Source organism: Callithrix jacchus, chromosome 4, assembly GCF_049354715.1.
Source record: "Callithrix jacchus isolate 240 chromosome 4, calJac240_pri, whole genome shotgun sequence".
Lineage (NCBI taxonomy): Eukaryota > Metazoa > Chordata > Mammalia > Primates > Cebidae > Callithrix > Callithrix jacchus.
In genome coordinates this window covers 129,529,973-129,556,959 of record NC_133505.1, presented here as the reverse complement: position 1 = coordinate 129,556,959, position 26,987 = coordinate 129,529,973, and the positions used below count along the sequence as shown (strand labels likewise).

The window sequence follows — 26,987 nt, the reverse complement described above, 5'->3', positions numbered from 1 at the left end:
CTAGAATAACCAGCTTAGAGAAGAAGAAAAACGACCTGATGGAGCTGAAAAACACAGCACAAGAACTTCACGAAGCATGCACAAGCTTCAACAGCCAAATCAATCAAGCAGAAGAAATTATATCAGAGACTGAAGATCAACTCAATGAAATCAAATGAGAAGGCAAGATTAGAGAAAGAATGAAAAGAAATGAACAAAGCCTCAAAGAAATATGGGATTATGTGAAAAGACCTAATCTATACTTGATTGGTGTACCTGAATGTGACACGGAGAATGAATACAAGCTGGAAAACACTCCTCAGGATATTATCCAGGATAACTTCCCCAGCCTAGCAAGGCAGGCAAACATTCAAATCCAGGAAATATGGAGAATATCACAAAGGTATTCCTCAAGAAGAGCAACCCCAAGGAACATAATCATCAGATTCACCAGGGTTGAAATGAAGGGAAAAGTGCTAAGGGCAGCCAGAGAGATACGTCAGGTCACCCACAAATGAAAGCCCATCAGACTCACAGTGGATCACTTGGCAGAAACCCTACAAGCCAGAAGAGAGTGGGGGCCAATATTCAACATCCTTAAAGAAAAAAATTTTCAACCTGAATCTCATATCCAGCCAACTAAGCTTCATAAGAGAAGGAGAAATAAAATCCTTTATAGACAAGCAATTGCCAAGAGATTTCATCACCACCAAGCCTGCATTACAAAGGCTCCTGAAACAAGCACTAAACATGGAAAGGAACAACCAGTACTGGCCACTGCAAAAATATACCAAATAGTAAAGACCAACAATGCAATGAAGAAACTGCATCAACTAATGGGCAAAACAACCAACCAGTAACAAAATGGCAGGATCAAATTCACACATAACAATATCAATGTTAAATGTAAACAGCCTAAATGGACCAATCAAAAGACATAGACTGGCAAACTGGATAAAAAGTCAAGATCCATCAGTGTGCTGTATTCCGGAGACCCATCTAATGTGCAAAAACACACATAGACTCAGCATAAAGGGATGGAAGAAAATTTACCAAGTAAAGGGAGAGCAAAAAGAAAGCAGGGGTTGCAATCACAGTCTCTGATAAAACAAACTTTAAACCAACAAAGATGAAAAGAGACAAAGACGGGCATTACATAATGGTACAATCCTAAATATATATGCACACAATACAGGAGCACCCAGATACCTAAAGCAAGCTCTTATTGACCTACAAAGTGACTTAGACTCCCACACAATAATAGTCAGAGACTTTAACACTCCACTGTCAATATTAGACAGATTAACAAGACAAAAAAATTAACAAGGATATCCAGGACTTGAACTCAGATCTGGACCAAGCGGACCTAATGGAAATCTACAGAAATCTCCACCCCACAGCCACAGAATATACATTCTTCTCAGCACCACATCAAACTTACTCTAAAATTGACCAAGTAATTGGAAGTAAATTACTCATCAGCAAAGGCAAAAGAATGGAAATCCTAACAAACAGTCTCTCAGACCACAGTGCAATCAAGTTAGAACTCAGGATTAAGAAACTCACTCAACACTGCACAACTTCATGGAAACTGAACAACTTGCTCCTGAATGATGACTGGATAGAAATGAAGGCAGAAATAAAGATGTTCTTCAAAAGCAATGGGAATGAAGACACAATGTGCCAGAATCTCTGGAACACATTTAAATCAGTGTCAAGAGGGAAATTTATAGCAATAAATGCCCAAATGAGAAGTGAGGAAAGATCTAAAATTGACACACTATCATCAAAATTGAAAGAGCTAGAGAAGCAAGATCAAAAAAACTCAAAAGCTAGCAGAAGACAAAAAATAACTAAGATCAAAGCAGAACTGAAGGAGATAGAGACCAAAAAAAACCCTTCATAAAATCAATAAATCAAACTGGTTTTTTGGAAAGATCAACAAAATAGACAGACCACTAGCCAGACTAATAGAAAAGAGAGAAGAATCAAATAGACAAAGAAAATGATACAGATTTACAAGAAAAAAACAAACAAGACCATTCAAAAGTGGGCAAAGGATATGAACAGACACTTTACAAAAGAAGACATACATGAGACCAACAAACATGAAAAAATGCTCATCATCACTGGTCATTAGAGAAATGCAAATCAAAACTACATTGAGATACCATCTCATGCCAGTTAGAATGGCGATCATTAAAAAATCTGGAGACAACAGATGCTGGAGAGGATGTGGAGAAATATGAACACTTTTATACTGTTGGTGGGAGTGTAAATTAGTTCAACCATTGTGGAAGACAGTGTGGCGATTCCTCAAGGACCTAAAAATAGAAATTCCATTTGACTCAGCAATCCCATTACTGGGCATATATCCAGAGGATTATAAATCATTCTACTATGAGGACACATGCACACAAATGTTCATTGCAGCACTGTTTACAATAGCAAAGACCTGGAACCAACCCAAATGCCCATTGATGATCGACTGGACAGGGGAAATGTGGCACATATACACCATGGAATATTATGCAGCCATCAAAAACGATGAGTTCGTGTCCTTTGTAGGGACATGGATGAACCTGGAAACGATCATTCTCAGCAAACTGACACAATAGCAGAAAATCAAACACCACATGTTCTCACTCATAGGCAGATGTTGAACAATGAGAACACATGGACACAGGGAGGGGAGCACTACGCACTGGGGTCTGTTGGGGGAAAAAAGGGGAGGGACAGCATGGGGTGGGGAGTTGGGGAGAGATAGCATGGGGAGAAATGCCAGATATAGGTGATGGGGAGGAAGGCAGCAAATCACTGCCACGTGTGTACCTATGCAACAATCTTGCATGTTCTTCACATGTACCCCAAAACCTAAAATGCAATAAAATAAAGAAAAAAGAAAGAAAATGATAAAGAGGATATCTTGACCAATTTCACAGAAATACAAACTACCATCAAAGATTACTACAAACAATTCTATGGACATAAATCAGTAAATATGGGAAAAAATGGATAAACTCCTGGACACTTATACCCTCCCGAGACTAAACCAGGAAGAAGCTGAATCCCTGAACAGACCAATAAGAAGGTCTGAAGTTGAGGCAGCAAGTAATAGTCTACCAAACAAAAAAGTCCAGGCCCAGATGGGTTCACGGCCAAATTCTACCAGATGTACAAAGAGGAACTGGTACCATTCCTTCTGAAATTACTCCAAACAATACAAAAAAATCTCCTGAAACTGATAAGCAACTTCAGCAAAGTCTCAGGATACAAAATCAATGTGCAGAAATCACAAGTGTTCGTATACACCAATAACAGACTAACAGAGAGCCAAATCAAGAGTGAACTCCTGATCACGATTGCTACAAAGAGTATAAAATACCCAGGAATACAACTAACAAAGGGTGTGAAGGACCTCTTCAAGAACTACAAACCACTGCTCAAGGAAATAAGAGAGGACACAAACAAACGGAAAAACATTTCATGCTCATGGTTAGGAAGAATCAATATTGTGAAAATGGCCATACAAAAAAAGAGCCTGCATAGCCAAGACAATCCTAAGCAAAAAGAACAAAGCTGGAGGCATCATGCTACCTGACTTCAAACTATACTACAAGGCTACAGTAATCAAAACATCATGGTACTGGTACCAAAACAGAGACATAAACCAATGGAACAGAACAGAGGCCTCAGAAGTAATGCCACACATCTACAACTTTCTGATCTTTGACAAACCTGACAAAAACAAGCAATGGGGAAAAGGTTCCCTGTTTAATAGATGGTGTTGGGAAAACTGGCTAGCCATGTGCAGAAAGCTGAAACTGGACTCCTTCCTGAGACCTTACATTAAAATTAACTCCAGATGGATTAAAGACTTAAACATAAGACCTAACACCATAAAAAACCTAGAAGAAAAACTAGACAATATCATTCAGGGCATAGGCACAGGCAAGGACTTCATGACTAAAACACCAAAAGCAATGGCAACAAAAGCCAAAATAGACAAATGGGATCTAATTAAACTTAAGAGGTTCTTCACAGCAAAAGAAACAATCAATAGAGTAAACCAGCAACCAACAAAATGAGAAAAACATTTTGCAATCTACCCATCTGACAAAGGGCTAATATCCAGAATCTACAAAGAACTAAAACAGATTTACAAGAAAAAAAAATCAAACCCATTCAAAAGTGGGTGAAGGATAAGAACAGATACTTTTCAAAAGAAGACATTTATGAGGCAAACAAACATATGAAAAAATGCTCAACATCTCTGGTCATTAGGGAAATGGAAATCAAAACCACAATAAGTTACCATCTCACGTCAGTTAGAATGGCGATCATTAAAAAAATCTGGAGACAACAGATGCTGGAGAGGATGCGGAGAAATAGGAACACTTTTACACTGCTGGTGGGAGTGTAAGTTAGTTCAACCACTGTGGAAGACAGTGTGGCAATTCGTCAAGGATCTAGAAATAGAAATTTCATTTGACCCAGCAATCCCATTACTGAGTATATACCCAAAGGATTATAAATCGTTCTATTATAAAGACACATCACACGTATGTTTATTGTGGCACCACTATTTACAATAGCAAAGACCTGGAACCAACCCAAATGTCCATCAATGATAGACTGGATAAAGAAAATGTAGCACATATACACCATGGAATACTATGCATCAATAAAAAAGGATGAGTTTATGTACAAAGATGTGGCCAAATCTGGAAACTATGATTCTCAGCAAACTGAAACAAGAACTGAAAACCAAACACCACATGTTCTCACTCATAGGCAGGTGTTGAACAATGAGAACACATGGGTACAGGGAGGGGAACATCACACACTGGGGTCTTTTGGAAAGTGGGGAGCTAGGGGAGGGACAGTGAGGGGTGGGGAGGTTAGGGAGGGATAACATTGGGAGAAATGCCCAATGTAGGTGACGGGGGAATGGAGGCAGCAAACCACGATGGCATATGTGTACCTATGTAACGATCCTGCAAGATCTACACATGTACCCCAGAACTTAAAGTGCAATAAGAAAGAAGATAAGTATGTCGATGTTATCAGTATCTACAGAAAATCCTGATGCCATTGAGTCCTAAACTAGTGTTTTAAAAGGATAAATCGATGTTCACATTTTTCCGTTTTGATCTGAAGAGAGAAAAAAAATGAGGTTTTGCTGGGAAAGAAGAATACATCAAGATGCATTTAGACTGCTGCTGAAAAGCATAAGGGAGAGCCTGCATTCCCTCATCTTTTTTGTTCTCCAGTTCAGGACATGTCTAAACAGCCAGTAAAATGAAATGCAGTGTGGTTCATATGCTTTGTTCAGTTTTTCATTATAGGTAATTTCTTTTTATGCATTTGTCATTAGCTCATTATTGTCTTCTTTCCCTTGTATTACTTCAATTATTTGACTATTTGAAGCAAAATTATAACAAGTCACATTGTCAGTGGTTGAAGGTGTAGAAGTATTAAATTTTATTGATAATTAATAATTCTTTTTAATTCAGTGAATGTTAAATAACTCATTTCTCTATTTTACTTTTTGTCAAGGTTGACACCCACTTTCTTCAACTAGACACTTCTAACAGATTTAGCTACTAATCAAAAGAAATGAACAGCAATTTTAACACAAAAAATACATCAATTATATATACATGCATACATAGGTATATGTACAGAATTAATCTAATTCATTATCAAAGGTTATATAATCCTTAGCCTGCTTTCTGAACTGAATAATATATATAGCTTTTAACTATTGTCAGCCTTTAAGAAAGAATTACAACGTCCTACTTCTGAGAACTAAACGTCTCAGCCAAACTACATTCTCAAACCATTAAGTAAGGCAACCTTAGGGTTTTCACTCATTTGTTTTAGGTTAAGTAACAACTAAAAGGAAACACACTTATCTCAGCCAGTTATGCATGTGATGAACAAAATGTCACTTTTTTTACACACTGCCCTTGTCACTGTTTCTCAATGTGGTTATGCCTGTGCATACAAAATGTGGAAATAAATGTTCCCACCACTGAGCTGCCTGAATGAATACAGTTCATGAGTCTGTGTGTTCACTTTCAGAAAGATAGGCATCACTTCAACCGCCTCCCATCCATGCATCATAATGCTGCCTTAAGCTTAAAAGGTAGCTTGTAAACAAGGTTTCTGCTATTGTCCAAAGCATTCTAAGCCTGAAAACTATTGGCAGCTTAACAACCACTGCAAAGAACACTGTTGTAAAACACAGACTCCTTTTGTTTTATTATGAATTCCTAATTTAGTCAATATCTCACTAAGTTCTTTTCTACACTCTCCCTTAACCACCTTACACACACACACACACATACACGCGCACACAGACACACACATACACACATGCACACATGCCATTTCAAAGCTGTTAGAAATTACAAATAGGTAGGACTTGGAGGACTGAAGAAGCAAATTCTATAGTGAAGCTAAGGGAGCTCCTCACCCACCAGCTTTGGTCAGTGATGTTCCAAGTCATTAGCATGTCCTCTGTTTTTGGCAAGATTTCCTAGGGAGGAATGGGTTCCAAATGCTTAGAGCCAGAATGTGTAGCAGCAGCACTTCTTGCCTTACACATGAGCTAGCAGATTGGTGGCTGCTGGTAACACTGGGCCCTTGAGTCAAATGAAAGGGCAAGTGAATTGATTCCATATTCTTTATTCTGTCACAAGTCCCACTTATTAGGGGCTCTTACAATATCTGGCACTATTTTAGGCATTTTGTGATGGCCCTACATCTGAGTCTCATGTAGCAATTCAAAGAGCTATTCAATCCCTTGTTACAGCCAAACCCCTTGCCAGCAAGCCATGTCTTGACTACCTTATGTACTTATTAGCAGATGGAATTCGGGGATTTCTGTGGAATTGTGAAGGCAAAAGCACAGGAGACCCAGGAGGGCAGAGCTAAGGGAGAAAAACAGATAAATATGGCTTGAGGACAACAGAAAACAGAGGTAAGGCTAAAACAAGTTTTTAAAAAATCTACAAATTGGGAGATTCAGTATTTATAAAAGAATCCAAGTTTCTCATTAATAAAGAGTTTTGGGGTTTATTTTTTTTAAAAAAAGCAACAATAACCCTCCCCCCAAACAAAAAAATGCACGTAACTTTACCATAAATTTAGTGTAAACTGTTGTAAGCATTTCTAAACAATTTGTGTTTTAGTTAGCTTCCCAGGCAGATACCTTAGTCTACCAGTCACATTCACTTAATCTTGTATTGATTTTCTAAGAAACTTCCTGTTTCTATGACTACCCTAATCAATTAACTTCTGGTAAGTAACAAGACAATTTTCTCTTTTTCTTTTCTGACAAATGAAGGCTAAATGCTTTCTTCCTTTTTCTTTTTGTCACCCTGAATACTTTATTTCCACAAAAAAAAAATCTGATGTTATGCCTTAACTATCAAAGAAATACATTTTGTTAGTAAAAATGGTTGCTGTCTTTTATATTTGAAAACATTTGAAGATTTTTGCACAGAGAAAGCATACAAACTTGCCTTGGACCAGTATTATAAATGATTTATTACTTCATTTTTATATTAATAAAAGTTATCTTTGGTGATCGGCAAAGTGGCTTCCTCTTGGCCTTCATGCTTTATCCTGGAGAACTGGGAGGCTGATGGTCACTTAAGGAGATGGCTCACTGGAAAAAGAAAATGGTTCTGCCACATGGTGTCAAATAGACCCAAAGCCACAGGCAGCCATTTTTGACTTCTTTAGTTGGAATTGCGCTGTCCATTACAATAAATAAATTTAACCTATATTAATATGTGAGAATTTGAGTATTGGTGGAAGAAGTCACTTTGATCTCAGTCTATCTACTGTTTCTTAGAGACAGGCCTGGAAACAATGGAAACACAATTCATGAAAGACATTGGCCTTTGGAGTCACACAACCAAAACTCAAGCCTTGAGGTCAGCTGAGAAAATTTGATTAAGCATCTTAGTCTCCTTAAAGTTTCATTTCCTGTCTTATAAAATGAAACTGTTATAAATATTTTAAAGCTAGTATGGGGTTCTCCAGATCTAACTTCTCTTTCCTTTGATCTAATGGATCTTTCCAAAGCAGAGAAGTGATTAGGACACTTTTCTGTCCCAAGCCTCCCTATACTTGGAAAGCACAAGCCACACCATAAAGCATGCAGTCTTTTATGCCATAGAGCCAGATTTCAGCCTGCCTTTCCAGGCTCACCTATGGTTATTTTCCAATTCACTTCTCATTCTAGCCATGTCAAAACAGATTCACTGTGTACTTTCAGCCCCCTACCACATGATTATTCAGAGTACTTCCCCAGTGTTGCTCTGATCAGTATGCCCTTGCTGTTTTTGTCCACTTGGCAAACTTTTGCTCAACTCTCAAAGCCAAGGATATCTCCATAATCCCCACCTTCCCAGCTATGCCTGGAGGTTCTTCCAAAAGGAACAAAGACTAAATTTCACCAAGTGAAACAATCTCATTTTTTGCTTCTAACATGAAAATGTATTTTATTTGCCATCCAACATAAAAATATCTGGATACCATTTAACTACAGAAAAATTATAGATAAGAATACAGTCTGTGTATCTATAGTCTGATCACCAAAAGAATACTATGATAATATTCAGATTCCCAAAGTCAATCAACTTTAATTCATCATGGTTTATGTAGTCACTGACTTGTGAGAAAGGCAGTGCACATCCAGAAAAATATGCCACCTGAAAAAACGAGCTGATCCAGATCAATTATTTCAGTCATTCCTATTACCTGCTAGGTACAAGATGTGTCATTTCCAATATGATAAAACTTGAAAATTGGTATAAATGAGTAGACAGAGATTCAAACAAGTGCCCAAGTATTTGATGCGTGGCAGGGTTGCCATCCACATCCTGATCTGTCTGCCTCTAGAACATTTTCTATTCTACCCTTTCACATTGTCTCTTAATTCATCTCATACTATATTTATGTATGGACTTGTATTAGTGGTTCTTGTATCTTTATACAAGGTATCGGGTGCTATCTCTAGCCAGGTCACTTTAAGTACTTTTGCTTAAGAAAAAAGTATGTTCATGATTTGGATTGATAGGTTATAGCCAAGCAAGAGGAAGAGAGAAAAGGAGTCTTCAAAACAGAGTTGCATCCCATTTATAATGCACATAAGTTTTCTCTCTAGCTGCCAAATTAGTAGCCTTTCTTATTTTTCGTTCAATTCCCTATAGTATTTTGTATGTTTGCCTAAATAAAAGTGACATGATAGCAGAATTATAGCATACGTTCTAACTGACTTATTTAAAATCTTCTCATTTCTTCATTTTCCTGACTAGGTTAACGAGAAGGGCTTTATTACTGTTGTGGAGCTGGTGATCTTGGTATGGTGGTGGCTGTGTTTAGCAACCTAAAACTGTGTGTGTATCTTTACTTCAAACATTTTGTGGTCCTATATTGATCTTGAAAAAATGTTTGTTTATATTCTGAATGAAACATATAGTGGTACACAATATTTCTCACATAGCAAATGCAAAGTAAAATAGAAACTTAATTTTAAAAGTCAGAAAGTGTTACTTCACTATGAGACTAAATATGAGATCATGCATGTCACAGCAGAACATTTCTAGCAATTCTATATTCTTATTCAAAATTACCATTGTTTTTAGATACACATATGTAGACACAGATGCAGATATAGACACAGACATAGGTATAGATGTAACTATATAGCATTAAAAAGTCAATTTCAACTGAAAACAAACATGAGTTTAAAGGTTAGCAACATATCAAATTTATTCCCAGGAAGAGCTTTCTTCTTGTAAATGGCTTCTTAATTAGGAATCAGGAAAAATCAATCCTGCTTACTCTGTCTTGTGTTCTGAGAAAAAGGAGAAAGAGACTGAGACATTTGTGGGGAACAGATAGAAGGCAGCTCCAAATGTGCAGCCAGCACAGGCCCATGCAGGGATGGGGATTATTTTCTTCTCTAGACAGATGCACAGAGGCTTAATCTAAGTATAGTTCCTGTGGTGTTTACATGTGTCACTTAAAAACTTCTGATAGTGGTTATGGCTAACAAGGAAGCTCCCAAACATCTCCGAGTTGTCAGTTTGTTCTCCTGCAATGACTTATCACATTATTATTAAATAACTCCATAAAGTAGGTTGAAAAATAGCAAGACACTGAGTCTATTTTTTATGTTTTTTTTTTCATTTCTTGGGAAAAAAATATGAGTTCTCCAGTCCTTCATGGAACTGAAGGCCTAGCCTAGCCCTAGTGCAAAGAGAAGACACAGGTTAAATAGGGATAACAATTCTAAAAGGCTAGGTTACTATTCTGTGTAAGGTAACACAGTGGGTGGTAACCAATCTTGTTCCCAAATTGAAGAACATCATATACATTGCTGGAAATAGGGCAGAGTTAGGACGGATTCTATATGACACATACATTTGCAAACGTGTATTGTCTTATGCTCTCTACCATTCTGTATTAACTGTTCCTGTGGAGTTTTCAAAAAACATTGTTTAGGATAAGACAGGAGCAAGGCTGACTCACCAAGAGCAAGTCAGGAAACCTACATCAGGAAAAACCTATATGATGAAGAAACATCAGTGTGTCTTATTCAGTCCAGAGGCAGAAATCAAAGATTTCCAGGACCGAGGAAACTTCCTGCAGAGCCGAAAAGTGGCCCATTTTTAGGAGGTCAGCTGTCATCAATTTAGGTATGTACAGATGCAGTCAGAAATTACTAATGAGTAAATATCTAGATGACTTGTGCTTATTCAACATTAATGCCCTGGTCTAATGAATGGCATTACTCAAGGATTAACTTGCAAATATTTTTACAAGTTTAAAATTGATTCCATAAGTATTATATGCAAAGTAACATAAAGCAAAGAGAGAGAATAGAAGGACTTCTGGAAGTTAAAAACAACTTGACAAAAGCAGATTTATGACAGACCCTAAATAATAATATATTTCCCATCTTCTAATTCCCACGTAGTTAAATATTATTCACTGGAAGAAGCACTATTCCTATATAAATTCCATGTGACGGTCCCTCCCACTCACACACACACACAAAAACCCCGTGAAGTCTAAAGAAATTTTCAGAAAGATGGTCTTTGTATCTTAGAGACCAAAAACATATTGGTCAACTTTCCAATAGCTGAACTTACTGCTGATCAGATCCCAAATTCACCAGGTTAAATGAAATAATGAAGCAAATATTTAGCGAATTAATATACATAGAAAAGAGAAACAAAAAACAAGCCTAAATGGCTAATCATCACAATCTAAAAAATGCTGCTTGTTCTGATTTTCAAGATTAAAAATCTCAGTTTATTACCCGTATTTATGTTTAGAAAGTGAGTACTGTACTAGTGTCACAAACTCTCATCCTTCAGTGTTTCTTCTATAATCCTTTGTTCAGTTAGTATTTTAATGTTTGTGCTCAACAACCACAATTTTTTTTTGTTTTTGTTATTCTGTAAGTAAGACATCTTGTCATTCTAATGTATTAGACAAGAGAAGTCAAACACAAGAGTCCAAGGAAGTAGGCAATTTTCATATCCTACCTGTAGGCCTTCAATAGCTAATCGCAGCATACTTGGTGTGAGTTTAGAGGCTTGCTTGAAAGTGAAGTTACTCCAGTCTATGATCAAAACAAACCCATTCACTTGAAGCTCAGGATCTTCAATCATGGCTTCTAAAGAAAGTAAGATGGCACGCAATATATCCACCAGCGTGTACCTATCCACAACAGAAAAGTACTAATTAGGTCTGACAACCACTTTTATAAGAAGCTATAAAACATTTTCTAGCACACTAAAAATTCACTTTAAAATACCTTCAGAATCTTAAGGAAATAATTTTAAAAACCTATTTTAGGCACAGGTTTAATTTATATGTACTCGAGGAACATAATCAAATTTAACATGTACTCCGCCCAAATGGCAATGCTTTCTCTTATTTTATAATCATGTAATTAACCTCTAGGCCTTCTTCTGATTTTCTGAAATCTCATTCAACTAACCCAAAACTAGGCATCACACTATTTGAGTGGTTCAATAATGCCCGAGTAATACTGACATTTTATATCTTCATATTTGAAAAAACCAAGAATGAGATTTGAGTGAGTATCAATAAATGAGAACACTGTACATGATAGCTATGGATAAAAGTTACTCAATTCAAATTAATTGTATTGAGTTTGTAAAGAAAAGGAAAGGTGGAAGGGATATAAAGAGAGAGGGATAAATACAATTAAAAGTGGAGGGCCTGGCGTGGTGGCTCACACCTGTAATCCCAGCACTTTGGGAGGCTGAGGCGGGTGGATCACGAGGTCAAGAGATTGAGACCATCTTGGTCAACATGGTGAAACCCCGTCTCTACTAAAAATACAAAAAATTAGCTGGGCATGGTGACGTGTGCCTGTAATCCCAGCTACTCAGGACGCTGAGGCAGGAGAATTGCCTGAACCCAGGAGGCGGAGGTTGCGGTGAGCCGAGATCGTGCCATTGCACTCCAGCCTGGTTAACAAGAGTGAAACCCCGTATCAAAAAAAAAAAAAAGGTGGGGTTAAAGTCATGGAAATTTACCTACTATAATACAAGCCATCCAAATTCGAGGGTTGGGTTTTTGTTTTGTTTTGTTTTCTGCTTTTAACCTTAGTACAGTACTGCAACATTCCAGTAGCATAATAAATGCTCTTTATATTCCTGTAAAAGGGACTTGACTGCAGTAGAAAGACACTGGTTGGAGATTAAGACGTTGCTTCAATGAAGGGAATGGAACCAATAACAAAAATAAGAAGCCAAATTTGAGTGGCATTTTAGACAATCTTATTATACCATGACAACGTGAGAACTGAGATTAGGGAAGAGTAAAGAGTCACACAAATATTTTAGCTTTGGAGCCTGAATACATGGAAAATTTTTAATCAATATCAATACTGCAAACATGAGAGACTGTTGGAAATGGTTGAAAATACAAGTTTTGAATAGAACTTATTGTATTTGAGAAATATGTAGTATACCCAGAGAGATCAATCAAGCAAGCTTCTGAAAAAACATGGATCCTAAACTCAGGAGAGGACTCAAAACTGAAAATTCTAGAATCAAAAGCATATACAACCTAAGTCCAAGGAAGAGAAGGAGGTAATGCAGTCAGAGCAGAGAGAAATATCAGATAATTATTCTAAAAAGGGAATTCATAGAAACACCAGTACTTTAAGAGGAGTCAGAAAATTTATGGAAGAAAGTCATGAAGTTAACAATTTCAATGCATTTTAAGTTTTTTCCCCTGAGACATTCAGGGGAGATTTCAGGAAAAGGTAGAGAAAAACATCTGGACCTCAGGGAAGAGGTAGGATGGGGAGGAGAGTGGATTAGAAGTAGAAATCATTCCCATTTAGTGGAAATGATGGGCTCATTAGGAAGACAGTATGATACAGTGAAGATATACGAGGGAGGAGGTCTATTTTTACTTCTAAAACCACTTGGAGGTGCTAGGAGAAAGCATAGTAGTCAGAAAGGAAAGAAAAATTAACATTAGAACTTCGGGCAATTTCTCATCATTTTAGGACCTAATTTCTTCATCTGTAAAATCAGCAGTTTGGAAGATAATCTTGTTTAGAACCCTAGCATTAATCAAGCACAGGGGATGGTGTCAGAAGACTTCAAGATGCAATCTCTGCCCTGTGCCTCATTAGCCATATGGTCTTAGATATGTCACTGATTTATAATTCTGTGGATCAGTTAACTATCCCTATCTCACGGTATTCTAACTATCTTACTGGCTGTGGTTGAGGGAGGATTGAGGCCAGTGCCAGAGAGTCATCAAAGAGATGACTCAGGTGAAAATATTTGTACAACTTTGCACAACACTAGGTATAAGCAGGTGTTCAGTAAATGTTGGTTGTAATACACACGTAGCATACTTTTTGTTACAATGGTATCCATATAGTGTACTAGGCAGAGTACAAATCAGAAATGATCATCTTTAGTATAGCCTATTACTATTATAAAAGGCAAGAGCCGAAAGGCCTAGGGATATGGCATCCAAGAAACTACCTAAATATATAAAATAATAAAACTTTTTATAGAGCTCTACTATGTACTTGTTATTAAATCTCTGAAATATATGTGGCTGAACACCTTTAAAAGTCACTTTATGGCTGGCCTACCTCCATTTTAAACATAATGGCCTGACACACCGTTAGATATTGAAACTTATAAACACACACACTGGAAAGTTGAAACACGAAGACTGCATTTCTCGTTGAAATTCAGACCCCTACAAAAAAAAAAAGTTCTACTTTCTGAAATTCATAATTATATCGTGGTAAAGAAAATCAAGAATTTGAAAAGTCCAACTTCAAAGGTTTCCCTCTTTATGAGGTTCGCCATTCTTATGTTATCCATAAGAAATCAAATAGCATTAATACCAAAATGCTATTAAATAAAATTTGAATTTGAAATCAGCTTTGGAAGGATGAGACATTGTATATAGTAAAGATTAATCAAAGTACCAGTAAGGACTGAAAACAAGAGGGAAGGTGTTTTAAATAACACACCTGAAGTATGATTCCGCTAAACTGTGTCAAAATCAACATAAATGTTTACACTTATATCATTATCCCAATGGAAATAATATAAGGCAAATCCCAAAACAGCAATAAAGAAAAGTACATTTGCAAATTTTTCAAAGTTAAGTCTAACCACCTTTTTTGAATTCAGTATCTGGCTGCAAGAAGAGAATCAAACGATTTTATATAAGTCATATTAATGTAGAAGTTTAGAAAAAGAAACATAAAAATGTACTAGCTAACTGCATTCAATGGGCAGGTCAAAACCACTCTTGACTTAACTCCAGTCCTCTATTGACAAACATGTCACATTATTATCATTAGCAGTTCAGCAGGCTATTCCTCAGCAGAACAGTACTAAACAGGATCTTGCCAAAATCTGTAAAGTATCTTCCAAAGAAATGCAGCATCTATTAATTTTATCTCTTCAGGACTCCTGCCATACTCTCCTTTTTAAAATTATTTTAACTGTTACAATATACAAATTAGAGATCACTACAATGAAATATTCTACATGGTCATGTTTGGGATTTACAGTGAAATTGCGTGAGTTCCACCATTGCTATTATTCTCTGTATGCTGAAAGAAAGCCATAAATCAAAACTAGCACATTATTTTAGCTCTTGACTCCTGATTGTACTTCCCAAAATAGCATCAAGCAAAATTTGAATTTGTGAAAAGAATGCTGTGTAGCATGTAGTAAGAAGAAATCATGACACAGATTAGAAATTTTACAACTGACACCGGATTATGTAGACCACTGCTCTTGAAAAGAATCAAAACTGCTGGAACACACAGACAACATATGGGGAAGACTTTGATACCCACAGCAGCTATGTACTACCTGTGCAACCAGAAGGAAAACATCTAATCCCTCTTGAAATTTTTCAGTTATGAAATCAGTCTTTCTTGCAGAGTAGGATATATATTCATGAATTAATTATTTGGGCACATTTATGTAACTTATAAGTCTTTTTTAACGTAAAACTCACAGGTATTAACAAATACCAAAAAAAAAATGGGGATCTTTGATTATTCTTCTAATCTTAGCTTGTTCTCACACACCTTGAAGTTACTGAACTTTGCTAAGCCTCTATTTCCTCTTATAAAAATGGTGATACTAATAGTTACCTCGTGGAACAGAATGTAAAATAGCCCAATGAGCATCACCCAGCAAACAGTAAATGTTAACTTCTATGACCACTACAATTGTATGACTTTTGCTCTTTCAACAATCACATATTCTATACTTGCTTTTTGTAGTTTTTAAACTATACTTACTCTTAAGTTCATAGAATTGTTGTGAGGACAAAAATGAAACAAAATAATATATGTACATTTTTTTAACAGTCCTTGACATATACTAGACATGATAAATATTTGCTGCAATCATTGCTGTTGAAACTCTTCTTTTTGGTTCTGTGATGCTACATTGAACGTTTTCTCCTTCCCCTTTTCTGGTCACTCTATTATCTTTCATCTTTGGTTCCCTGCTGCAATCATCCAAATGTAGAAATAAGACTCTGTTCTCCTGTTGTCGTCATATAGTAGCTCCTAGAGTTGCCGAATCATGCACTCATCCCCTTGGCCAATACATTGGTGATGACTGGATGTCCCCAGGGCTAGTGTCAGTCCTGTGCAGCATCCTCATCTTTCTAGTTCCCATCTGAACATCAGCACCTTAGTGACTCCTTGCTACCTGAAATACGTTAGTGTAACTCAATTTAGTGCCTCCTATTTTCTTCTGGGATTGCCTACATTAATCAGTTGACGAAGAATCATTCTCAAATATTCCCTTTATTTCTCCCTGTACATTTATTCACCAAACCCTAAATATTTTTCTAGCCTTTTATATTTATACATTTTTGGCATCTAACTCTTTGTACTAGAGTCTTAGCTTTATTTTCTAATATAATAGTACTTGTGTGTCTTTTTCTTTCTCTCTCATCTTTCTCTTCCAGAAATCTTGCCTACCCTCTATTGTGAGATTAATTGTCCTAAAACATTAATTGGTCTGAAAAATTGTCCTACACACAATGCTACTCCCCCATGGCTCTTTCAAAACTGCACCATTCCCTTAATAACCATACTTCTTACTTTGCACACCCACTCACAGGCTTATCCCAGCCATCAAGGTCTTGTCATATCCAAGCCCCAACAAGCTGGTACACTCAGATGCTTTATCTTCATTTAAATCCATAGAGAATACCCCGCTTCCTGTTCACGTCACCTAAGTTTTACCTTCTTTGGGCCCACCACCAGCTTGCCCTGCTCTGCAAAATTGTCTTTACCTGCTGGATACCTCAGCGTCCTGTCTCTCTCCTAATCTGAAATTCAAGTGCTTCAGTGTTTGTTCTATAGCCCCAGACATAAAAGCTTAGCTTAAAACTCTTTCACTGTTTGATACCACTTTCTATCTTCAGCACCAAATACTGTGCCCTGCACACAATAGTATATGTTAAAATCAAATTATTTCCCAAGGACATAGACCATGCTGCTTTATTTTACCTACAACAGTCATCGAACTGCCATAATGGCATCATTTTAAAATTATAATATTCACTTAAGGCCTCTCTAACAACCCAAAGGGCAATATAAAACATATTTCTGGACCAGAGGACAAGAGCCTTGTCTTGCCGCACTGTGGAGAGGTTGCACCCTGCCTGCAACCAGGGGCCCTCTCAATTTTTTAGATCAGAGAAGCTTCTCCTGCCTATGACCATGCAGTTTTTTTGGTGACTACCTGACCCATGCATCTTTGCTGGGGTTCACAGCGTCTCCTCCTCTACCACAGATTTCAACCAGTGCAAAGATCAACTTAATGACAAATAGGTCATTTCCCTCTACTTCTCAACCTTTTCAGCATAACAAGAAAAAAATTGGAATCTTGGCATCCCATTAAGTAGCACAACACCAGCAATTTCCCTTTATCACTAAATCAATCAGCCATTATTAAATTCTTCATTAAGGCTGCCCCCGCCCCTCAGTTTTCATTAAGCCACATTCTCTAATGTCTGAAGCACTTCATAGTAGAAGGTCCTAGGGGGAGGGAAAAAAAGGAGAAGAATTACCTTTATTAATGCCTCAGGGTATTGTTAGTGCTAAAGCTGATGAACCCTTCTAGGTGTTTTATATTACTGAGTGGTAATAATAATAATATTATGTCTATCTGGGTAATAGTTTAAGGTTTCCAAAGCAATTTCAAATGCTGTATCTTAATCTTGAAACAATTGCAAAGTCTCTGAGCTAGATTTCTTCCTGTTATTTTACAGATGAGAACAGAGGGTCTAAAAGAAAATTAAAGTTTGCTCAAAATCACCATAGGAAAAAGAGGAACCTAGGTTAGAGGTCAAGTCTTTCCAATGCCACGTAGACCAGAACCAGTGCTCCTTTCCTCCCCATGGTGCCTCCGACTCAGAACAGAGTTTGATTAATAGATAGTGAGTCTGCTTTTGCTTTTCCTTTTTCTTTTGGAGATGGAGTTTCGCTCTTGTTGCCCCAGGCTGGAGTGCAATGGCACAATCTCAGCTCACTGAAGCCTCTACCTCCTGAGTTCAAGCCATCTCCTGCCTCAGACTCCCAAGTAGCTGGGATTACAGGTGCCCACCACCAGGCCTGGCTAATTTTTTTATTTTTAGGAGAGATGGAGTTTCACCATGTTGGCCAGGCTGGTCTCCAACTCCGAACCTCAGGTGATCCACCTGCCTTGGCCTTCCAAAGTGCTGGGATTACAGGCATGAGCCACTGTGCCTGGCCTGATCTGCTTTTTCATGATAGCATAATATGTATGTCAGATGACAGGAGATCAGAAAGTCAGTACCCTGGCACTGTCCAGCCTCACTACAGTAGGCGGCTTTGGTAGCGGAAAAACAATAAGACATCCTAGGACTCTGAATAAGAAATGGCTAAATCCACCTCCCTAGAGGAAATATGAACTCTTGAAATTTCATCTCTCTGGCTTGTATCACCAAGCACAAAAGATTAGATGTCTGAGCCTTGCTTCAATTTTACTGCTGTAGGAATGTAGGTGAGCAAGAACAAGAGAATCATTGGAAATGAAACATCTTCGGGCCAAATATTTTTCTTTGAAGAAGATGAGTAAAGAAAAAGCTTTTGCACTTATTGCCACCAAAAATATGAAACACAATAAAACAGAACTGTACTGGGAGAATACAAACACACTGGGAAGGCAACTCTTTTTATCAGGGCCAGGAACTCTAACCAAACATCTAGTTAGTAAAGTCTTTGCCTTCAGAAAGTTTATTCTTCCACCTTGACGTTCTGTTCCTAACTGCCTGTATTTGTGACATTTAATCAAGATTTTCTAAACCACAGATGGAATTATCTTTAATTATCAGAGCTTGATTTTTTTGTACATTTGTCTTTTCCTAGATTTAGGTTGCTAACTGTCTACACACACAAAAAAAGTTACTAATTCACTTACTAGTTGTGTAATCATGAGCAAAGTACTTAATTGCTACAACACATATAGAATTATTTTAAAATGAATAATGAATGAAAATGGAACAATAAATGTTGAATTCAGTTAAACAAGCAGGCACTGTTTTTCCTACACAACACTGAGTAGCCCACAGCTGCCCGTCAATCCCCAACTTCTAGCATTGGTAAACAGTATCCTCATTAACTGCCTATGACCTCTGATAGTTACTCAGCTTTACGTGCTCTTTCTTCCCCAGGAGGTTACATAACACTTAATAATACAAAATATGTGTCTTTATTTGCCCCTAGCACCTACTAAAATTCTACATACCTAGCAATTGCTCAACCAAAGTGTATTTTTTTCAATCAATTTGACTAAAATATTAATCACTCAGTTTGTTATATGGTATCATAAGAATCCTACACACTGGAGTATCCTTTCGTTCATGTTAATAACTCCACTTACTGTAATAGTGACATCGATGTACCTACCCTCAGTAAAGTAAGAGAATTTAATCTTTCCCTCAGAAAGGAGGAAATGTATTAATTTACCAAGGATAACTTGTTAATGTTCTAACTGTTGATTCATGTTTTAAAATATCTTTAAACATTTCTTTTGAGGCATCCTTTCAAGACACTGTAGTAACCTCAAATCCTTTGCTTCTCTGTGTTGTTTAAAGTTGCTTTTGAAATACGAAAATAGGTTGGCTCAGACCAGACTTAGCCAATGTCCTACTGAAAGTTGGCACTGGAAGTTTTTGCTGTTATTTCACGTTTACTTTACTAATTATTGCATAATTGCCCCAGTTTTTAAAAATTGTCCTATTTTTACAGAGATTCATCATGATATTCCTCTAACATTTCTCAGAACAACATTTTTCCTCCCCTGTTTTCCATGATATGTACAGGAGTACAGTTTGGGATAAGTTGCAGTTTCCAGAGGATTTGCTAAAGAGTTTCCCTGAAAGGAAGCAAGATGGAAGCTCTGCTGGGACAGAAATTGCATGAAGTACACACCTGCCATTTGTGGTTTTGCCCTAACCAGTATTCACCCAAAAGACAGCATAGCAATGCCTCCAAAATTTTTAACGGTAGGACTTTTGACTGTGCCACTAGGTATGACGATGTGAAGCAAAAAGTTGGGAATTATTTAATATGTTAACAAACTGAGAAAAGAATCCTTGAAAAATCAAGCTGAAAAATTAACTTTTTTTTTTTTTGCTTTTTTTTTTGTTGTTGCTGAGCACGAATATTTCACCATAATTATCTGGATAATTGCCCTTGACTCTTTCACTCTATTCTTGTTTATATTTATTTTATTTTTCAGTACAATTCCAGAAATTAGTATAGCTTTATGATTGGCATTAATGCACATCAGTGTAGTCTATGGTTATGTTTTAAACTGTATGCTATCATCACCATAAGCTTCTATTCTGAATATTGGCCATATTATTTCAGTAAATGGAAGCATGATCAGAATTCAAACTGAACCACAAATAGCTACCATTTATTCAATGTTTTCTTTTTTATGAAAAAGCCACACAATAGAAGCAAACTGACAAGTTTTTGGGGGCAAATTCCAGGATAAGTTAGAGGATTATGGCAACATCTGACCACTCAGCTTTCTGCCCCTTCCAGAGCTTCGCTACTGTAAGTGGTAATCAGTGTCCACTATGATAAGACAAAGACCATACAAGGTAGTCAGTGCTTTCTGGACTGCCATCATACTAACAATCATTTTGGCTCTAACTGTGTTTGTTTTTGAATGAGCATTAACTAGACTCTGAATAAATGGTTGCTATACTAAAGTTCAGAGATTTACTGAGAATTACTGTTTCTAATGACTATTAACCATATTCCAGAGAAATGGTTGTTTGCTGTACTAAAGTATAGCGAACTACCTACTTCTAATGAGATCTAGAGAAGTAAAATACGACTTGCAGGCTCACAACTTGCAGGTGAACTCTCACACTTCCTATCATCACTATGTTTCAGGTGACAGAATTTCACTCATATTATTGAATATTTCCAATAATTATGTGACAGTGGATTTCAGTTTCTTAGATACCTGCTTGCGTGCTCTAGGACCTAGAATGCCATGTACTTTCTTTCCAAGCTTCGATTCCTCAAGGAGTGTTATCTCTGCTAGCTTTATGGCACATTATCCTCACAGTCTGTGGATAAGATTGTGTGGACCATTTGAAGGTATTTGCTGAGTCCTAAGCAGATCACTATCATTTAGGAAGGAAAAGAGCATGCAATGCATGGAGGATGAAGGCCTCCTCATGATGCAGTGTAACAGTGAAATCATTTTTAATTCCATGGCATTTACTTTTGTTATCAGAAATTATGTAAGGCAATCTAAAAGGAGATAAAATTGTATGAAATTTTTCCAAGGTACAGCTCAATAAATGTACCAGGCCATCTAAGCCTGCCCTATTCTTTTTTGAAAGAACCACAGACCACACTGAAAGTCATTTTGACCTTTGAGTATTTCCATTTGTTTTACATTTGTTAGAAAGTGGGTACACTATAAATATTATGATTTACATTAGTTCTTTTAATGATGCCATGTCTCTCAAAAAGGCTTTGGAAATCGTCCAATTTTTTGCCATAACCTAAAAATAACCTGCACTATATTGCAACAGAAACAGACACTATTTTATTTATAGTCACTGTCTCACAAAATTTTACTGTTTTCAGTGTCCTGCAGAGCACAGAAAACTCACCTACAAATTTGATACAGGAGAAAGCATATACCAAATAACTCTCTACTCAGAATTCTTTTTATACAAATGCATAACCCAATTCAACTCAAATAATTATTGAGCATCTACTCTAGTTCAAGTGCTATAATAAATATAATAACATGACATCGTCTTTGGTTAGATCAATTCTGTTGGGGGTCTTTAAAATTTTTTTCAAAATTCATAAAATCTTGTTTTTCCTTTTGTAATTGGAAAGTTGCAGATAATCTGTTTTCCAAAAACAAAAAATGGAAGCATTTTCTTCTGCTTCATTTCTGGAATTTACCTATGTAGTCATCTACACTTCTCACACACTGTTTCTTTAAAACAGGCTACTTTTTAAGAAAGTTGTTGAAAGCCAGGTGATTCACTTAACAACTCAAAGAATATTGTCAGGATTATTTTCAGACATTCAGTCTTCTGGAGAAATCTAGGTAGCACTGGACTGGTGGGATCAGGGCCAGGAAGTTGAGAACATCTGACTCACAGAACAGGGGAGGGATGAGGGACAAGAGGACCTAGCAAGTGCCATATGCACCTAAGTAAGAGAGCAATAATAGTAACATAAACATCTAGGGAAAGAGGCAGACTTCTGTAGGAGTCAAGGAGCCCTTGGGGTAGAGGAAGGGCATTTGGGCTGAGAAGGGTTGGTAACATCCTGGCATGAATAAAAAGGCAGCTGTGATTTGAGTTTTAGAGCAGGAGCCAAGGAAGTTTTTATGCACATGCTCTAGTGATAAAGGTTTATAGAAGGTGCCAAGAGGACCGATCTGTTTGTCACTAATCCCTGTCATTAGGTTATATAGATTTGGGATAAAGGGGAGGTGGGGAGGAAGAGAAAATTATTTTTTTTAATATACTTAACTGAAATTTTGTCTAAGTTCTAATCACTTGTATACCTTTTTGCCTTGATGTGCTATAACTTCTTGATTATACCTGTTTATTTCCAACCATAGAAATAGAATTCATAATTATAAGTCTAGACATCTTGACAGGATATTTCTACAGAACACAGCTTCTCATTTTGTTCTAATATACAACATTCTAATATTTAAGATTATGTGTAAGTTTAATACAATGTAATTCTATATACCAATTATTAACTCCCTTTCCATTGTAGATTTCCAGAGGAAGTAGATTTGATTACTAGTTACCTGCTCTGTATATGGAAGCATGAGATAGACAACTTTAAAACAGCGGGTCTTTAATAAATTCAGAATTATTACCTTCTCATATATATGAAAACTATAAGTGACTTCATCTTAATTAGGTTTACAAGTTATTATGAATATTATGAATATTAGTGCACTTATAGAAGTAAATGAAAATAGGTCTGATGTATATGTATGCCTCTCTGAATGCAATCTGCCTCCATAATGATATCTCTAACAGACTTCAAGATTTATATAAATACAAAATTTCCATAGTTTCCATTTCAATATAGCTCAATTAACAAAGTTCCAATCTGACATATGGAATATTAGTTTTTTCCTTGAGTAAAATTTTTCAGTTTTGTTATTCACAGTCATTGGTTAGCATGACCCTACAATTTACTTTTATAATAAAAAAAACATTTTTAAACAAAAATTGCGGTCAATGAATAAAATATCATAATTCATTAGAATTTTAAGCTACCTGATAAAAAGTAGAGTAAGATCTCTATTAACTGACCAAAGTAAGTAACAAAACTCCATTCTCTTTCAATAGCTAACTGTATGAGTTTCTTAGCTTTATGAATCTTCAGGTAGTAGTCTGTCTTTCTATTTACCTTAAAAAAATCAGAGTGTTTCTCAACCTAGAATTACAGGGAAAAATAAAACAGAATAAATTGAGAGAAAAAAATTAAAAATATTAATTTGCATTCCAAGATACCAAGACTCAGAAACCTATCTGGAAATCTCTAAGACTTACAAGACCTCTCAGTAACTGTAAATGTCTGTACAATGGCTCCAGAGATTATTTAAACTAACTAGATGCATTGAAAGTCACCATTCACAGAACTAAAAATACACCAATTTTTTAACAAGCAGCTTCTTATGATTCATAGCTCTGGTAGCATTTTTAAGTCTCATGAAATATATTTAACTTTGAACTTAACTGAAACTACCTTACACAAGAGCCTTTTATAATTTCTCACGTCTTTCAGTCTGAAAAATCAGTTCCAATTGAGGATAGAGAAGTGTCATTGTCTACGTTTTTCTATAATAATGTAGATTAAAAGAATATTATTTCTCCTGTATTAAATAGCATATGAGCTCAAAAAGTCCACCAACTGACACATCTGAACATTTTCCACTTCCTTCCGAAAGATGAAAAACGACATCAGACAGAAAACAGATTCTTTAGATTAGTGGCAGGTGTAGAACACATACACCAGTCAGTGTACATTTTCAGTGTCGACAGGCATGCTCAGTGACAGAGGGTGCAACTCTCCCTTCACTGAAGGGACACACATCATATTATTCCTTCTTCTACACATCACCAAGCAGAGAAGTTCCCAAGCAACAAAACTACCTGCTTTTGGTCGAGCACCAGGCTACTCTTAAAAGACAAAAAAGTCAGTACCAAAGAGAGGATGATGACGATGATGATGGTGGCCATGATGATGGGTCTAGTTTAAGAAATTTTTTAGGAAGAAGGAGGAAAAGTTGTCCCCATTTTCATACTGGTTTAGCCCAATAAACTTACTCAGAAGGTGAAAGATTTAGAAGCTTTATTTACAAGTTAAGTAATTTAGATCTCGGTGCAATAATATGGTTAAGGTAGAACCTTAAAGCTGCAGTAGTAACTGGGTGTTACTGAAGTAAGTTTTCAAAGTAAAAATACAAGCCCTCCTCTCTTCCCGGAGTGCCCACCAAAAACTCATCTCCTAATTTATTTCTCTTTTCTCCAAGCCAAATAAACAAAAATATCAAATCTACAAAATCATGACACTACTTGGGGTAAATTCTGGAAAATGGGAGAGTTAAAGGAGAATACAAGTTTGGATTTCAGATTTACCTGCTCTGATCCCAATTGGCAGCAAAAAGGACTAGAATCTTCCTGCCATAGTGGTCCAGATTGGCCAGGCCCCCCGGGAAGCCATCCTTCAGTGCCTGCTTGATCCCAGGGTCGGTGGCCTTGAAGCTTTTGAACATGTCCAGGTTCTGCTGCCGGTACTCAAAGTACTGCGCCAGGAGGCGGAAGGCCTCAAAGTGATGAAACTTCCTAGCCCGCAAGAAGCGTAAGATGAAAGCATCATCCGTGCGCAGAAAGCCAATGTCCGGCCTGGTGATGACCATATCCCTCACCTCCTGGATGTCCTGGTGAAGCGTGTCTGGGTTTTCATTGAGCTCCAAGCGAGCTTTCTCCAGGGTCTCAGGGGAGAGACCAGCTTGCAAATGAGTCATTGTTCTGCCTGTTCTGGAGCCTTCACTCAGAAGCCCTAGTTGACTGTCCCAAAGCAAATCTGGCCTTTACCACCGCCACACTCCAGCCCCCAGACCTCCTGCTGCCTGCTTCCTCTCCCCTACAGGAAATTAATAGTCTTGGTGTCCAATCAAGTGCCCTGTTGCTCCTGCTTCCCCCCAGCTTTACCCGGAGAGGGGATATAAACTTCTTCTCCCGCCCCTAAAATACAACACCTCACTTTGGCTCCCTCTTCCCTTTTCTTTAAAGAGATGGGAACCCTGAAGGGATCCGCACTCCTCTTCTTGTCCTTTCTCTCTCCTAACAAATCACCCCTAATCCCACCTGGCACGGGTGGTTCCGATCTTGGTACTGTCCTCTTCTTTTCTCTTCCAAGATGTAACAAAAACAACCCCCACGCACATCTCAGCCCCTGCACTGTGAATGTTCCTGCGGTCCCTACTGAAGGATATGCCTACCAGGGGTGGCGATGGAAATTCTGATTAATAATAAGGTAGCTCTTCAGCGCTGAGCTCCAGGGTGGAGAGAGATCATCTTTGCCAGAAAGAAAAAGAGAGAGAAAGAGGGGGGAGAAAGATTATTTCTCCCTCTACTTATTCAAAGACGCTATTTTTAAAAGGCATATTTGTGGGATTTATTTCAGATTATTGCGATCCAATTAGGTGGAGACTCTGCAGATAGCGCACCTTCCCACCTCCCCTCTGAGATACATCGTGATCTCATAAGGCACCAGTAGGGGTTCTGGTGGCGTTGGTACCAGCGTGGGCTCCCCCAACCCCACCCCCAACTTCTGCCTTCCTCTAGCCCTTCATTTCCACGGACTTGCCGCGGGGTGGGGGAAAAGGGGGGAGGGGGAGGTAGAGGATCGGGGATCTCTCTGGGAACGCACATTTCAAAAACAAGAAGGGGAGGGCGTTGTGGAGAATAAAATAAAAATGTCCTTATCTTTTCTATAAAACCCCAAAGCAAGAAAGAAGAGCAGCCGCTCCTACCAGCAAACCCGGAGGCGGGGTCGCTAAGCAATGCGACACTCCCAGGCATCCATCAGCCGCGGCTTCACAGCGGCGGCGGCGGCGGCGTCAGCGGCATCAACTCCTCTGGGCGGGATGGAAGGAGCAGAGAAGAGGGGCGGCGGCGGGGACCCGGGCCGAAGATGCGCTCGGGAGCGGCCGCGGCCACATCCTCCGCGGGCAGCCCGCCGCCTCTCCCAGCAGGAGGGGTGGGGATCACAGCGCTAGAGCAACCGCTGTCCCAGGTCCTCGCCTGGCCCTGCCATTTCTGCCTTCGGGAGAGAAGGTGGGGAGCGGGACCCGAACGCCTGGATGGAGAAGGCCACTCGGTCGGCCACCGCCTTTGTGCGCCCTCCGGAGCAGTCGGGGTGGTGGGCGCAGCGGGGCGGCTGCTGCGCCGCGCGGGCCTCTCCAGGGGGCTCTCCCGAGCGGTCCGAGTCAGGTGCGCCCCTCCGGGCTGCTGCGGCGGGTCCGGCTGCTGCTGCTAAAAGAGGACTCGGCTCAGCCCAACTCCTCTCTAATTATCCCAGCACAGATCTCGCTGCGACGTAAGCACTCACTCAGCTCGCGCGCGCACTACGCTCCTCTCTCTGCCTCGCTGGGGTAGGACAGCAATTTGCGTGGCCTGGAAATATCCCGAGCTCCAAGTTTAGCGTGCTCCTAGTCCCCACTCCCCAGCAGGCTGCGGAGCGGGCGTCGCCGCGCCAGGCGGGGCAGCTATGCTCTCCAGCCTCCGCACGCCCCTCTCTCACCCTTTGTGTGCAAGACCCTAGAGCGGCCAGGAGAGTAGCTGTTGCAGACGGTAATTCACATTGA

At 38.3% G+C, this 26,987-nt stretch overlaps 1 protein-coding gene across 1 annotated transcript in view; it reads right to left on the bottom strand.

Annotated features, from left to right (window-relative positions):
- Positions 1-26,664, bottom strand: part of CLVS2 (clavesin 2) — a 78,405-nt gene extending 51,741 nt beyond the window's left edge. Inside the window, exons 1-3 of the mRNA XM_002746923.6 lie at positions 26,154-26,664; positions 24,754-25,695; positions 11,556-11,730 (exon numbers count right to left, since the gene is read on the bottom strand). Of these exons, the coding sequence (XP_002746969.1) occupies positions 11,556-11,730; positions 24,754-25,142 (564 nt within the window). The 5' untranslated portion in view covers positions 25,143-25,695; positions 26,154-26,664. The remainder of the gene's footprint in view (positions 1-11,555; positions 11,731-24,753; positions 25,696-26,153) is intronic.
- Between the last annotated feature and the right edge of the window lie 323 nt (positions 26,665-26,987).